Raw genomic sequence first — 17,395 nt, forward strand, 5'->3', positions numbered from 1 at the left:
CTGTAGAGCCACTGGCCTCACTCTATAGTCTTGTGCCCAGTCCATCGGCCTTGAACAAACTGTCAGGATCTGGACTTGCTGTGTTCCCAGCAGTGACTCTGGTGGGCAAGTGGAGGGTACTGGAAAATGGAATATAGATGGTTTTATGTAGTGAGAGTTCAATTGGATGCCGATGGTAGCAGAGTCGGCCTGGGAGCCGGTGTTAGCCAGATCCTATGCAAGGTATTTCTGGACTAGGCACAGAAGACAGTTAAGCATGCTGGAGATGGTAATAGCAGAAGTCTCTGGCAGCAGATGAAATAACCAGGGAGCAGGTAACAGCGGGAGACAGGTATTCAGACAGCTGAAAAAAGTCTGGAGGTTACGTTTCTTCCACCTCCTTACTGCACAGACACCTGGACACCTTAATTCTTGGTGAACCATGGTAATCTTAGATTCACATTGACCTCTTACTATATATGTACTGCACTCAGGACAGCTGGAAAACAGATGTGTATTTGTGGTTATATACTGGTCATAGGATACAAAGAAAATTAAGTCCTAGAGGCAAGTAGATGCTACTTAGCTCCAATCATATGACAGTATTCTCATATTGACATTAAGAGCACATACACGGTATACAGTTATTCATCATGTGTGTGTGTGAGTGTGTGTGTGTGTGTGTGTGGGGGGGGGGGGGGGTAAGGACAGAACCAGTATTATTTTACCTAGGGATGGCCTACCTCATAAATTAACACCTACCTGTACATTGGTGTTGATCAGCACTAAGATTCTCATATTTCTGGACACATGATTGTGTATATCTGCTGAGCGCCATTTGTTAATTATCTTATACAAATACTCTAATTATAAATGTTTTATACAAAACTCCTGGCAGCTGACAACCACCACTGTATAGCTCCTCCCACACTGTACTAGATATAATGTAATGCTGGCATCTCACTTTGGGGTAGATTTATTAAGCTAGGTGAAGTGATAAAGTGTCTGGTTTTTATCACCGACCAATCAGTTCCCACCTGTCATTTTTCAAACCAAGCCTGTAACTTCACAGGGAGGAGCTGTTTGGCCAGTGATAAAAACCAAACAGTTTTTTCTGCCCCTTACTTCCTTTTCCACCAGGTTAGCCCACATCCCTAGCATCCTGTACCACCAGGCTAGCCCACATCACTGTGAGTTATAATTAGGAAAGGACCCTTGTACATTTAAATCTAAAATCTGGATAATAGTAAACAATCACGACTACATGACTGCAGGTCACAGGTTTTGCAATAAATGCTAGACCATCTTTCAATAAAGTCCATTGTTTTATTAAACATTGCACATACAGTACTTAGTTGCTTAGTAGTTGCCAGAAATATTACAGTGTCTTTTATGTGTTGCACAACAGCTAATACACATCTGTGCTATAATCACACTCACTTCTGTTCTTTACATTGTCCTACTGTATGTAGCAGTTCCCCAGGTATCCCACTGTCAGGTTGCGTCCACATCATTAATGTACCCCATGACACTTTATGCTTGCACAGGTATATTACATTTGCTACAAGAACTTTGATTATTATAGTCAAACTCCCAGTATTGCTCATTCAGTCGGTTGACCTGACACTAGTCCCGTCATCCTGTATATGTGTTTCATTTCTTTGTAGCTCTGCATGGATTTCACCAATCTTCTTCTCCGAGCTTGACTTGGCTGTAGTTATTATCCTCTGCTCAGAAAAACACCACTGATCTAATATACAGGGTGAACTTGAACTTAACCACAGCTCAAACTTTACTTACGCATACCTCCCAACATCCGGGACCCCGGTGGCGGGACAGGGTGCGCGCCGAAGGCGAGCGGTGAATTTTTGGGGGCGTGACCTCTCTGAAAGGGGGCGTGGCCTATACTCATGGCACTCACGTGAGGCCATGCCCCCATTTTGCGCCGCGGTGGGGGCATGCCCACCAGCTCTGTGAGCTGCTGGCCAGCCCCCAGCCCCTCTGCCTGCAAGAATAGACGCTGTGCGCATGCGCACAACGTCTATTCACGGACGACAGGGGGGACTCCCAACTGCCCCCCCCCCACCGCGGGACACTGCCGGTGGCGGGAGGGATGCGGGAATGTCCCAAAATATTGGGACGTTCCCGCGATAAGCGGGACAGTTGGGAGGTATGCTTACGGTATACTTAGTCTCCCTGCTGACTGGACGCTACTTGAACTTGAATCAATACCAGTGGCGGTTTTTACTTATGGGATGCAGGGCTGCAGCCCCCCCAGGTAAAATCCGCCACTGTAGTGAAGACAGATGCAGTCTGTGAGACTGCACTGGCTTCACTGTGACTGGCAGTGATTTCCAATTAGAAATGCCAACCTGCCAGTCACAAAGGCAGTCCCATTGGGAGGTGTTCCCTCCATCCGGGACGCCTTTGTGTGGGCTGCCAAAAACGGCAGATAGGTACTGCGCACGCACTGGTCCCGGTGACTGTAACTTACATTGTACAGGCGCCGGGACCAAAGATTGCTTCTATGGGCTGTTGCCCAAGCAGCCCATAGAAGTTGGCTGCATGCGCGGTACAGGCGTGTACTGCGCATGCGCCAGTCCCGGCGCCTGGCACTCAGAGTCATCATCACAAGCACAGGTGCGGGAGAGGAGAGGAGGCAGAAGCAGTAGTGACGACCTGAATCGCGGCACCCCCGCTGCGGCCAGAGGCAGCCCCCCTCCTCCAATAAGGTATGAGCCGCCGCTGATCAATACACTTCCATAACCTACTAGAATAGCCACATACTTTTGAGTTTCGGGGGTTCCTCTCTTATTTATCTCTGTGTCTTTCAGAGGGATTGGACAGGGTCAATTTTAAACTATCCAATAAAGCCACTAATTATTCCTCCTCTTGTAACACCCGATGGTGGACCCAACTAACAGTGCTCAGCATAAGGACATAACACCTGGATATCAATGTACTCTTTACTACACATTCTATTTCATATTTGGTGGATCTGTATTTGTCATTTATTATACTCTATGTCAGTGCACTCTCTTTTCTTCTGTTACTAGGAGTGAATGTACATGGACTTAATGAAATAAACATCTGTGAGTTTGTATGATTAGTAGTGTCCTTAGGTTTTCTATAATAATGTAAAAAGTCCTTATATTAAAGTCTTATGTTTTATTCCCATCAATCATAGGCTGCATAAACAAACCAGTGGTCCCTAATACACACAGGATAATGAACACCCAGAGAAAGACTCTATCAATCACCATAGCAACATACTTCCAGTCATCTTCTTCCTAAAACAATACAAAATAAAAAGTGATGAATTTTTTTCTAGTTTGTGATCATGTATTTGTATTTCAAAGACAATGTCTAAAATAAAACATGGACACTTAAGTAATTTAATTAGTTCAATTATATATATATATACACAAACAATTAGGTAACATCGACTTCTATTTATGGCTATTATTGAATAAAAACGGTACCAATATTTTATACAATTAAACATATATAGCAATGTTCATTGTAGGTATATGTACAATAGTTTGCTAGAATGTGTGTGTGTGCTCACCAGCATGTATGTGTATCTTAGCCACAACTGCAAAAATTAAGATGACATTACAGTATATGCAAAAAAAAAATCTTTGTGGGGCAACTAGGCGCATCAGGAGTGTCCATGCGCGTGGTTATGTCTTTCTCTCTATGTTGACCTTCAAGGTAATCTTTCATCTTTGGGAAGAGGGTTGCAGTGCCTGTAGTTCAAGAAGGTTCTGCAGCACGGACCTTGTGCCCTGTGACTTTCACCTCTTCCCAAAGATGAAAGAGCACCTTAAGGGTCAACACTTCAACTCTGATGATGAGGTGAAAGCTGCCATTCAGTCGTGGTGTCGACAGCAACCACCAGCTTTCTTCTCCTACAGGTTTCACCGACTCGTCAAGTGTTGGTGCACGTGCATGAAAAGAAATGGGGACTACATTGAAAAGTGAATAGTGCATAACATGGAGGATAAACTCTCTATTCAAATGGAGGCATTACTTTTCAATCTGTTCCCACTTGCTGCTTGACCAATATCAGTCTGGCTTCTGTCCTTTCCACTCCATTCGGAAACTACCCACATAAAAGTTTGCAATAACCTCTATGAGTCCAAATCTAGCAGCCAATATTTTCCTTGACCTTGGCCTCTTCGCTCCACAAATGCATGCCGCCTCTCTTGTCAATTGATTACTTCCAGGTATTCCTGCCTCCAAGATTTTGGCTGTGGTGTGCCCAAATTTTCTACCTCTGCCTATCAGACTCTCCACCTCTCTACAAAACTTAAGATAGGCTCACAAGACCCACTTCTTTATTAAGCTCAGCCATCTCTAATCCCAACCCGCTGCTCCATGCTCACTTCTACCCCATCCATTTCACCCATCTGCCACTCCCCTTCAAAATGTAAGCTCTCACGAGCAGGGCCCTCTCCCCTCAAGTGCTTTTCCTACTTTTAATTAGATTATCTTCTACTTCATAATTCCTACAATGGAAATTAACCCTCAATTCGTGCCAGCCTGATGTTTGTTTTCCCCTTGTGCAACAATGAACATATCATTGTTTTGTACTGTATGTCGCTGTTTTGTTGTTTTGATCATTTGTTTATGCATTTTGTTAGGTGCTGTGAAACCCTTGTGTTGCCATATAAATCAACAATAATGATACTAATAATTTTGATTTTGTGCAGGGTAAATACTGTCTGCTTTATTTTTACACTGCAATTTACATTTCACTTTAAACACACCCCACGCAAATCTAACTCTCTCTCTGCCCATGGCCATGTTAAATTTTCCCCACTTGCAGTGCAGCATGGTTTTACCCATTTGAGAAACATGTGGCTCTTGCGATCAACTCTGAATCAGGTTCTATGTCCATAAAAGAGCTAATTCATTTCAATATAGTCTTTCATAGACATCCATTATTTTTGCATCTGCACTCATAGGCGTCATTCCCATGCCAGAAGTGCAGCCATCCGAAAAGCCATTGTCAACCTAATGCTTGTGATGACCTTACACCCCTGTCCACCTTAGCCAACCAATGCATGTCGATCTAATATTGGTCAAACCAATGACCCATACCCTACAAATGTCCCAGTGACATCACTGAACAATATTGTTTACCGATATCGTTAAGTACATTCAATATTGGCCAATACTAACTATATCGGCCGCAGCCAAGGTCACCTAGTGTGTATGGGGCTTTTCAGCCTCATACAAACTAGACAATTTTTTAAAAGATATTGCTCATTTTAGCCCTTCTGCACAGCTTGCGTAATGTTGATTATATCATCAACGAGGCATGTTGTCAGCTAGGGTTGGATGACATCAGTAAACTCAATATTGTTTGCCTGTGAGTTCAAAGGAAAATACTGCCGATATCGCTCATGGAGCATATCGGCTAGTGTTTACAGGGCATAAAATTGTTATAATCAATATAATGTTTACCTCCTTCCTTTCGTTATGATCTTTGATGTTTTCTGCCATAAACTGAATACTATCGACAACATCTTTCATTTCACCAGGAGATTGTTCAGCTGCATTACAAGCTTCCCGTTGCTGTAATCTGCGGCTTCTGGCGCTCCGTTCCCTTGATTTCATGCAATGATAATATGTCTCCTCTTCAAACACTTCTACATCTCTGCACTGGGAGTTTGATAGTTTTGCTGTCTTACTGCAAGTTCTCTTCTTGGTTCGTTTGGAACCAGGCCGATCTCTCTTCCCCACAGTCTTTCTCATCATGAGCAATTTAGGCAGATGTTTCAAGAAGACATCTTTTACCCACCCAGGCATTTTATGCGTTGTTCTAGTGCGGTAGTGGATATTGAGCACAAATACTGTGACCACTATAGACAAAGTTACAAATATCATAGTAAATAAAAGATATTCTCCGACCAGTGGAATTACAAGAGACGTAGATGGAATAGTTTCAGTGATTACCAACAAAAATACAGTCAAGGAAAGCAACACTGATATGCAAAGTGTGACCTTTTCCGCACAGTCTGATGGAAGGTAGAAGACCAGCACAGTTAAAAATGAAATGAATAAGCAGGGCATAATAAGATTAACGGTGTAGAACATGGGCAGTCTTCTGATGTAAAAAGAATAGGTGATATCTGTGTAGATCTCTTCACAACAATTGTACTTGATATCATGTTTGTACCCGGAAGCATCTATTATTTCCCATTCATTGTTTTCCCAAAAATCTTTCATGTCAACTTTTGACCCAACGATGGAAAGATCTATTTTGGCCTTATCATAAGACCAAGACCCGAACTTCAATGAACAATTTTGATGGTCAAATGGAAAAAAAGTTATATCCATTGGGCATGAGCTTTTGAATATTGCTGGTGGAGCCCAGTTTATTAAGCCATTATATTTAAGTAAGGCCTTTGTCTTTCCTTCCACTTGAAAGTCTCCGACAGCACTGCAGAAAGAAAACATTGTGGAAATGAGGATGGTGTCTTATTTTAAAAACACAGGGATATAGCAATTAAAGTTGATGACATACTTATTATATAAAACAATATCAGGTTTCCAAATTTTGTCTGCTGGGACACGCATAAATTCAATGCCATCAAAGTCCACAGGATTCCACTGCAGCTTGTAATCATTCCAAATCTACAAAATAAAGCAATTCAAACAATGTTTTTATTTGAACTTGATAGAAATCATATTGCTGTAAGCATCTGTAATGAAATAGCTATTACTAGTTATGCATAATGTAACCAAACCTCCTCTTCTGGGTAGATGCTATATGTGGATCTTAAGCCTCTGAGTAAATGTTAGTGGGTATTAGTAGCATCCATGAGTAATGCAACAGATTCATTTATGAAAAGGGGTCTTGCCTTCATTGCCAAGCCAACTAAAGGCCCATACACACTAGGAGATTTTCATTTCAAAAGACTTTTGCTAAAATCTCTGATTAGATATATCTGTCACCAAAGTAGTGCATACACACTGAGCAATTTTACCAAAGAGCAAGAGATTTTCAGGAGGCGAAAGACTTTGGTGAAAATTTTTCATTAAAAGGCTATTTACATAATGGGCTAGGTTGGAATTCCAAGGGAGGGAGCAGGGGCCATTTGATTCAGTGCATTTCTGTTCTTGGGGCCTAATTCAGAACTGATCATTGGCCTATGCATATATTTGGAGCCCAGGGATCAGGTAAACGCCACCCCGCTCGGGGAAATTTGACTATTCGGCACGTAGGAAGAAATGTATAGACTGCTGCCATAATAAAATTAGGGTTACCACCTTTGTGTTGAGAGATTCTCAGACAGTGGCTCACTCTTTGACCCACCCCCAGCCCACTCCTTTACCCGCCCCCAGCCCACTCATTGACCCACCCCCAGCCCTGCCCCTTGACTCGCCTTATCATGGTTTTTTAACCTTTGCTAAAATTCTATTCTTGATTTTACACACTGTAATGTCAATTACACATTATTCCACACATTGTAATGGCCATTTCCCATTATGCCACACATCATGATGCCCATTCCACATTATACCACACACCGTGATGCATATTACACATAATGCCACACGCTGTGATGGCCATTTCATATTATACCACACACACCATAATGGCTATTACATATCATGCCACATTAGTCCCACTTACCTACATATTAATTGCTGGGGTTACTTGCTCAATGCCAGAGGCTTCATGCTAGATGCCAGGGCCTTCATGCTAGATGCCAGGACCTTCATGCTAGATGCCATGGGGAGTCAAGTACTCATTGCCATGGGGGAGTTTAATAGCAGTAAGAGCGGCATCCAGACAACCGGGCCAAAAATGCTGCACAGACGGCAAAATAACTGCAGACTTGCTCGTCGGGCCGGCTATCTCTCCCAGCGGCACAGAGAGTTACTAATGTTAGCACTGCTGTCAGACTCTGCCTGTTTCCAGACATTCTATAGTCCAGGATCCACACCCGTCTGGACACCAGGCTGTCCGGAGTCATCCTAGATGGGTGGTAACCCTAAATAAAATATATATTGGTGGCCAGTACCGGTGGTAACGTATACATGGCTGGTATGTGCCAGCAATGTACTGTATATATAACTGGCTTATAGGTGACATTGGTGGCCAGTGGTGCCAAAAATATATACTTTGCTGGAATGTGTCAGCAATGTATACATTACTGCCTTAAGACTAATTCATTGGTGGACAGTGGTGTATGTTTATCTATGCTCCATACAGTGGAGCAGGGGGAGGAAGCGGCCAGTCAGCCAGGGGTCAGGGCATCCCACGGGGCTGTGTGGCCAGGCGGGGAAGCGGAGGGGAAGTCATGCAGTGTTGGAGGCGAGTCAAGCAGCATTGGAGCAGGGCAGGGTTAGGATAAGCAGGGGGAGGGAACGGGCGGTCATCCGGGCTGAAAGTCTCTCATCTTTCAGCCCGGCGGACGTACACACCTAGTGATGATGGCTGAAAAACCAGCAATAATTGCTAGATGCACAGGTAAAACCAGCAGATGGCCCACCTCGATAGTGATGATGCGGGAGCATGCCTCATTGCTAGTCGGCAGTCGCTGGGGCATACACACTAGGCAATTTTCAGCTAAAAATCCCATAGTGTGTATGGGCTTTAAGTACTGACTTAAAGATGCATTAGATTATTCAGGGGATACAGAAAGGTTATGTGGGTTCTTGTTCAGATTTTAAACCAGGGTCAGCTGACCTAGATACGCAATTGATAATATTGGTGTCAATATTCAGAAAAAATAAGATATAGTAATTACATTTATAGGGGCAGATGTATTAAGCCTTGTGCCCAATAATAGTCATTTACCACACAGTAAAAACACGCTTTAATTGTATAACCACAATACTCTGGTACTTACATGGCGAAGCCACAAGTTTGTCTCCAAGATTTGATTGACTTCATCCTTTAAAACAAGAAAGATATATTCAAAATTGTATGTATGTTTATGTGTGTCCAAATATTTAAATAGTCTTGCTGTTTTGTTTAAAAGTAAACCAAAACACAAAACAGTTTTTTTTATTATTTTGTGTAAAACTAGATGGCTGAACTTCAACTTTAAAGGAATAATGCCCATTTTTCAATTTTTTTACATTTATACATTATGGATGTACTGCAGTTGTAGTTAGCATAGGACCCCTTTCTGCTTGTTGACATTGTAAGTGTGGCTCTACTAAATTGATTCCAGTCTTTTCCATCCCTGCTTAGAGTACAAATATGCAGGCAGGCAGCTTGGCGTGTGCTGCATTACCATGCTTGTCAGAGTAGTGATCTACAGATAATTTTAACAAATGCAGTTTAAGAAATGCTGAACAGACCATGGATACCATGTTTTACATTTTTGACCCATCAGGGCATCAGTAAATATGCTGAATTGAATCTTGTTTACCACTATTTTGACAATTGTAAAATGTACCTTATGTACACTGGCAAATCTAGAAATATGGTAATGGTTGGTCCCAGCCTCACGTAGGTGAAAGGAGGTGTGGCATTACAAAAAGGGGGCGTGGTATTACACATTATACCACACGCAGTAATGCCCATTAAACATTTTAGCAAACGCTGTAATACCTAATACACATAAAGCTACACACCTTAACCCCTTCCCGACATTGCCTTTTATGGTAATTTTTTTTTTTTTTTCCTCTTTGCGTTCAAATAAGCGTAACTTTTTTAATTTTCCAGCTATATAGACACATGAGGGCTTTTTTTTTGCGGGACAAGTTGTACTTTGTAATGGTACCATTTACTATACCGTATAATATTCTGGGGAATCAGGAAATAATTCAATGTGGGGTAAAAAAAAAAAAAAACGCCATTGCACAATTTTGCGCTGGTTACGTTTTTTTGGGAGTTCATAGTTCGTTTAAAATGATGGGTTATCTTTATTCTATGGGTCGTTACGATTCTGGTGATACCAAACTTATATAGTTTTCGTTATGTTTTACCACTAAAAAAAAAAATAGCAACTTTTACGGTTTTTCGAATTTGCGTCGCGTCGCCATGTTCTGCGGCTTATAACTTTTTTATTTTTCCACCTACGGACCTGGGTGAGGGCTCATTTTTTGCGGGCTGAAGTGTACTTTTTAATTAATACCATTATGGGATATGGGCGACTTTCTGATCTCTTTTAGTTATTTTTTTTTGGGTACGCGATGCGACCAAAAAACGTAGTTTTGGCGTTGGGAATTATTTTCCGTTTACGCCTTTAACCGTGCGGGATAACTAATGTTAAATTTTAATAGATCGGACTTTTAGGAACGCGGCGATACCAAATATGTTTATTTTTTTTATTTTTTATTTATTTTTATTTGTGAAATGGGGAAAGGGGGGTGATTTGAACTTTTAATATTTTTTTATTTTTTTTTATTTTTAAACTTATTTTTTTATTTTTTTTTACTTTTACTACAAGGCCCCCTAGTGTACTTGACCACTAGGGGGCGCGATCGCCTGTACTAGGTTCAGCCATAGAGCTCTATGGCTGAACATAGAGATTTTCAGCACTTTCTATTACATCCTGCCTCAGGCAGGATGTAATAGGAATACTGACACGGCCAGCACAGGGGTCTACATTAGACCCCTGGCTACCATGGCAACCGATCGGCACCCTCCGATCTCGCCGCGGGGGGCCCCGATCGGCGCCGGAGGGGGGCACCCCCCCTCCGATCAGCTATTTAAGCACTGCGGGCGCTTTGCCCGCGGTGCTTAAAGGGTTAAACGGCCACGATCGGCGAACTCGCCGCTCGTGGCCGTGAGAGCAGGTGCCTGGCTGTAATATACAGCCATTACCTGCTCTCTTTCAAGCCAGCTCACTCCGTGAGCTGGCTTGATTCCCCCGCAACCGACACATGACGTATATATACGTCATGTGTCGGGAAGGGGTTAATGTCAATTATACATAAGGCCACACACCATAATTTATTTATTTATTTCCAGTTTCTTATATAGCGCAGCAGATTCTGTTGCACTTTACAATGGTAATGCCCATTACATATTGTACCACACATCATGATGCCCATTACATACTATATAACAAACCGTAATGCCCATTACATATTTAACACATACAGTAAGTACCGCTTACCTACATGCTGTGGGGATTCATGCTCGATGTAAGGGGCTTCATGCTTGATGCCAATGGGTCTTAATGCTCATTGCCAAGGGGGAATACATGCTTGTTGCCAACTGGGAGTGAATTGCTCATTGTCAAGGGGGATTGAATTGCTTGTTACCAAGGGGGAGTGAATTGCTTGTTGCCAAGGGGGAGTGAAATGCTGCAGCTCCAGTAAGACAGCCGCCATCCTGAGCCACATACAATGTAAAGCCGGGTAGAGAGAGTGGTGGGCTCAGGGCCGGCTCAAGCCTAATTTTTTGGTAAGCAAATATAGATTTTAGCAACCCTCGTTGTGGGTGGAGCTACAATGTGGGTGGAGCTCAGGGCCAGCCCATGCCTAATGTTTTTGGTAAACAAGTATAGATTTTAGCACCCCTTGTTGTAGGTGGATCTACAATGTGGGTGGAGTATCAACTGATAGGCAATGATAGCGTCACCACACGCCTCCAGCGCGCATCAAAAATGAAGGGCATGACTACATAATAGAACCAATTCACATTACACCACACAGTAATGCCCCTTAGACACACTTCACCAGCTAGAGCCCATAGACACCCTATACATTACACGTTGTGCCACACACTGTAATGCCCATTACTCATTGTGCCATACACCGATATGCCCATTACACATTGTGCTACACACCGTGATGCCCATTACACATTGTACTACACACCATGATGCCCATCATACATTATAACACACACACACTGATGCCCATTACATATTTGATACATAAGTGCCGCTTACCTACATGCTCATTGCTAGGGGATTCTTGCTTGATGCCAGGGGCTTCATACTCGATGCCAAGGGGGAATACATGCTTGTTGCCAAGGGGAAAGACATGCTCATTGCCAAGGAGAAGTTAAATCCATTAAACTGAGTGTCCTGTGTGTGTGTGTGTGTGTGTGTGTCAGCACTTATTTAATGAGTTCTTAACAATTACATTTTAAGGCAAGTAAAAAGGGTGTGCTTCTTCCCTTATGAAAACACATACAACTATTTTTTTTTTATAATCTGTTGATGATAAGAGCAGTTACATAGTATATGAATTAATTAAATAACATGGAATTGGGATGATAGATCCATATCAAATTAATTGACATTGTTTGAAAAGAAAATAGGTGACTTACCACATTAACAAGTTGAGTTATAGCAGCCTCAAACTGTACCATAACAGGATCAGAGACATTTTCTACTGGCCGTATGTACTGATTGTAATGAGCAAAGAGCTTGCGGAAGAGTCTCTCTTCCATCTCACACTGCGAGGAACCTGAGAACAGCATAGTGAGAGTTTCTGAGTCAAAACAGATATTTCATTTCTTACAAATCATAGAATTTAATAGCAGAAAAAATGTTCTAAAGCATTGCAAATATTTTCTATTGTCGAAATATTCAATAAATCATTTGCTATAAAAGCTGTAGGAATTATTGTAATGTATAGTGCTATAGTAGTTCTTTTATTGTATAGGTTTGATTCAATTCATACAGGTACAAAACAATAAAAAAATAACAGTGTAGTAACCAGCTACTGTTTTATTGCTTCCACCACACTGAGGTGTGGAAAAAAATGTCAGTGTATACTTTTTGTAATTACCACTAATATACACAGCTGAACCTCATACCGTAACTCCTGCAATCATCCCCTATTGGGAAAACTTTCTTGCACACACAGTCTATAGAATGTGAGTTAAAATCAGCAAAGCTACATTGCTAAGGAGTGTAAAGCTGTGTACACATACTTCAATGTTAGATTCAATTTTCTATTAGATTTGGCATTAGATCTTTCCATTAGATCTGTTCTTTTACATTTGATTCGATATCAATTTCACAGTGTACACATTCGATTTACTGGATGGTATTCGATATTTCCTTGGCTGCACAGTCTATTTTTCTTTTCGATATAGAGAAAATGGGAGTGTGCATCAAATCGAATGCCAGTCGAAAGTGTCCTAAAAACCATTCGATTTCGATTAGGTTTCGATTTGATTTTGTTTCTATAAGCAAAATCGAATCGAAAACAGGGAAAAATTGAAGCGTGTGTACACAGCTTAATTGTGACCATTCCGGAGGCACACCAGGTAGAATTTAATGACCTCATATCAGTCTCTACACAACCTACTAGATGGCTTTTGCATAGATCAATGACTATTCCAATGACAATGTTCTTCCTTATGTTCTTATGTTAGTGTTACCGAACGGGGTTCTTCACTACAAGTACAAAGTGTTCCTACAGTATGTACAGATCACTTACTCCTGAACTCTGTTAATAGTGTTTATTTGAATGTTTCTATAATATCTTCTCAATCTCTTCTCTCCTCTTTACAGGTTCAGCTCTTGAAGTCTTTCCTGACAACCTTGGTTTGCAACCAATAAATCATATTAGCTTAATTATGTAAATTATTTTATTAATAACTATGTTAATTATTCTTAGGCACTTCAGAACTACTGTATATACAGTACCCAAGGTAATGACATGCAAGTGACCTATACAGGGGAGTTTTAAGCGAAGAAGAGGCCCATGTGCACCCTCCTCCTTTCTACCAGGGAATAGGGGAGCGCTCAGACCCTATTATTATGCATGCGCAGATCTCCGGAAAAATGGCAAAGTGGCAATCTTTCCTGCTATTTCTGCATTGAAACGTTGTGGAATCGGAGCACTACAGAGCTCAGACTCCACTGCGTATATGCAGATTGTCGGAAAAATGGCACAATGGCCATTATTCCGGTGATTTCCGCAGTGCTGCTGCCGTCACTGAACTCCAGAGGATAAGTATTGCAAAAATGGGTGCAGCCATTATAAATACACCACTGGACCTATAGAGTTGTAGTATGACCTCCCACTTTCCGCTCTCCTTTTTCTGTACTACCAAGTATTCAACTGCCATTTTCCCATTTCCTCTTTAGCATCCTTTGATAGCCTCTAAAATTCTATAATTCCAAGATGATTAAATATTAATAATAATGATAAGCGCCCCTTCATCACTGCAATTGGAAAAAGTATAATATAATTAGGGGGGCACTGTTATGCTTACTAATCTGATCTCATTGTTGTGGGGGGGGCACTATAATGTTATGTAATAAGAACTGTGGCACTGTAATGGGGCATAATATGAAATGGAGGCACTATAGTGGTGCACACAATATAAATCACACCAGAAAACATAATTCTTTTAAAACGACATTAAAATACAATATGGAAATAGCGCAATACTTAAAGACGCTTACCACAGTTAAGGGCACAATACACATATTCCAAATGCTTTCTGTCTAGTATATGTCTTATATTAGCAATCATAACAACCTGAGGCAAATAAATCCAGTGGATGCAATGCTGGAAATATAAACTGTACAATAAATATCATGTCTTTGTATTGTAAAGAAATGTCCATTATATTTATTTTGAATCACATGAGGTAAGAATGTAAAAATGAAGAAAGCAATGTTCTCTATAAAGATCACTTATGAAGCATAATAAATGTATAGTGCAGTACTATAGTTCTGTTGTGGTGTGCCTGAATGGTCTGCCAAGTGCACTTCAAGGTGTAGCATTGTGCAATCTAAAAGTGCATCTACTATAATGAGCACTACACACTTGCTGACATTCAGGCATTTTCTGAGAGATTTGACTAAATCAGTAAGTCACTGAGAAGCTCCTGCTCTTCTCCCGCATGTGTGGCCGCGGGCAGATGAGCAGGGCAAAGCGATTGAGGATGCTGAAGAACCTGCCCCAGAACCTGCCCTGAGGACGCCGGAGAACCCCCCTTCTGCACCCGCCGGCACCCCTGAGTCCCCTCCTCCACCAGCGGAAGCACCGATCCCCCCCCCCCCCCACCCGCAGCACCACCACGAACCCCATCTGCACGCCTCACCACTCGGCGGCAGCTGTCCGGTCCGGGTCCACAGGGGTGGCGTTTTAGTACCCCTCATCCATCGGCGGCAGCGTGGCAGTGGGAAAAGTAAAAAAACCCTTCAAAATGGCCATGGCCAGCCAATCACGGCTCGCTGTCATTGCCTCGCCCCCTAGAGCTGGCTATATTAGCCAGCTCGAGACAGGAGGCAGAGCAGAGAAGAGCTCCAGAAGAAACAGTCCTGGAAGGCAGCGGCCATGCAAAAGAGCTGAAAAGGCTGCCGCCCCAGGTGAAGAACACAGATGAAGAGGCTGAAGCCCTGGGAAGCAGCGGCCATGCAAAAGAGCTTAAAAGGCCCCAGGTGAAGACTCCGCAGATTCCCTGGGAGGGGCAGCCCCCCCCCCCCCCGGGTGAAGACAAGATGCAGTAAATAAAATTTGTAAAAACCTGTGTTTGTGTTTTTATTAAATAAAATATTTAAAAACCTGTGTTTGTGTTTTTATATTAATATTTCCTTTACAGGGGGCTATAGGTACCAGCGGGCCTTTAATGCCCCACATGCTGGTACCTGTGGTTCTCCCAAGTACCAGCATGTGGGGCAGACTTGCTGGGACCTGTAGTCCTACTGTAAAAGACAATATTACTGTTTAAACAAGCTATCAACCCTGCAACCACCGCCCAGGGGTGCAGGGGATAGCCCTGGGCTTCAGCCCAGGCCTGGGGTGCCCTAAAGAGGGGGGACCCCTTTATTTGGGGGGGTCTCCACCTCCCCAAAAACTCCGGCCTGGTCTGACTAGTTAGGGTGGTAATGCTTGGGCCACGGGACTCCACCAAGCGTGTCCCCTGGCTATGGAATTACACCCCCTGCTAGTGGATCCTGGTGCTGGTCCCCAAAATACGGGGACCCCTATTCATTTTGTCCCCTGTATTTGGGAAACCATGGCCGATTCAAGAGCCTGGTGCTCGTCCCCAAAATACGGGGGGACCCCCACTCAGTTTGTCCTCCGTATTTTGGGAACCGGGACCACTCTAAAAGCCCGGGGTTGGTCATGCTTGGGGAGGGGGAGGGGGGCATGCCATTATTTTTTTTAAAATTATTTTTCTATTATAGACAAAGAAGATGAAACTCCACCAGGCTCTATTCCAACCCATTATTTTAATTTGAAGACTTTTATTAATTCCCCTGAAGTCGCCGAAACACTTTCTGTGAGAGATTTGAAATCTCTCATGCTAAATCTCCCATTATGAATCTCTGGCACAAATCTCTATGTGTGTAGGGCCCTTAAGTGCATGGAGAGGTGGAAAAATCTGTGAAAAAGTTATGGGTGAAATTTAATAGGATGAGAGATTCAGAAAGTGAGAGATTTGGTTTTGCAGTGTAAATGATCGCCGCTTTAAAAAAACTGGAGATTTCTTATCAAATCTCTTACTTTCTGAATCTCTCATCCTATTAAAATTCACCCTAAGGGGGAAATTTACTAATATGGATTCGTAGAAAAAAGGTGTATTCATAGGGAGAAATACACCTTTTTTTTACGAATTTGTATTTTCGGGATTTTCTATCCCCAAAATACAACAATTCGTAGTCCTAGGGATGGAACATTCGTATTTGTAAATACAAATACGAATGTTCCATCCCTAGGATGTCTACACCATCGTTAGGATACGACAGAAATCACCATTCAAAAGAATGGTGGTTCCTGATTTACTAAGCAGCCGTATAGAAAATACGGCAGAAAAATAGAACACCATTTTCCTGTCGTATTCTCGTTTTAGCCTTCACGGATCAGTCAGATCCGTGCAGGCTGCGGTGTAAAAATAAATAAAATAAAATAAATAAATTAAAAAACGGTGTGGGGTCCCCCCCACAGCCGAAACCAGCACCAGGCTGACAGAGCCTGGAGCCGGTAATTAAAAATCAGGGAACCCGACAAATAGGGGTTCCCCGATTTTTAACAACCAGCCCAAGGCTCCTGCTCTGGGGCTGGTTCCCAAAATACGGGGGACAAAATGACTAGGGGTCCCCCGTATTTTAAGAACCAGCCCCAGGCAAAACCAGCCAGCAGGGTAATGCCACAGCCGGGGGGAGACTTTTTATACAAGTCCCCCCGGCCAAAGCATTCATCCCTACCGACCAGTCAGCCTGGCCAGGGGTCCTGGGGGAGTGGGGACCCCCCCAATAAAGGGGTCCCCCCCTCCAGGACTTGCCTGACCAGGCTGAAGCCTGGTGCTGTCACCGATGCCCCTGGGTGGTGGGCATCGGGCTGATTCAAGTGTAAAAAAAAGATTAAACTATTGTTTTTTACTGTGGCACTACAAGTGCCAGCAAGCCTCCCCAGCAAGCTGGGACTTGTAGAACCACAAGTCCCAGCCTACTGATCCGTGCAGACTGCCTGTACGAATTCGTATTAGCGGCCGTATATATGGGTTACAAAGCAGTCG

General features: G+C 42.7%; 1 protein-coding gene across 1 annotated transcript in view; it reads right to left on the reverse strand.

The window, feature by feature from the left end:
- Positions 1 to 711: 711 nt before the first annotated feature.
- The window catches only part of CHRNA6 (cholinergic receptor nicotinic alpha 6 subunit), a 32,125-nt gene continuing 15,441 nt past the window's right edge, over positions 712 to 17,395 (reverse strand). The window contains exons 2-6 of the mRNA XM_083177319.1: positions 12,236 to 12,375; positions 8,850 to 8,894; positions 6,515 to 6,624; positions 5,452 to 6,430; positions 712 to 3,269 (exon numbers count right to left, since the gene is read on the reverse strand). Of these exons, the coding sequence (XP_083033445.1) occupies positions 3,141 to 3,269; positions 5,452 to 6,430; positions 6,515 to 6,624; positions 8,850 to 8,894; positions 12,236 to 12,375 (1,403 nt within the window). The 3' untranslated portion in view covers positions 712 to 3,140. The remainder of the gene's footprint in view (positions 3,270 to 5,451; positions 6,431 to 6,514; positions 6,625 to 8,849; positions 8,895 to 12,235; positions 12,376 to 17,395) is intronic.

This window comes from Crinia signifera, chromosome 1 (assembly GCF_055691185.1).
Source record: "Crinia signifera chromosome 1, ASM5569118v1, whole genome shotgun sequence".
NCBI classification, from domain to species: domain Eukaryota; kingdom Metazoa; phylum Chordata; class Amphibia; order Anura; family Myobatrachidae; genus Crinia; species Crinia signifera.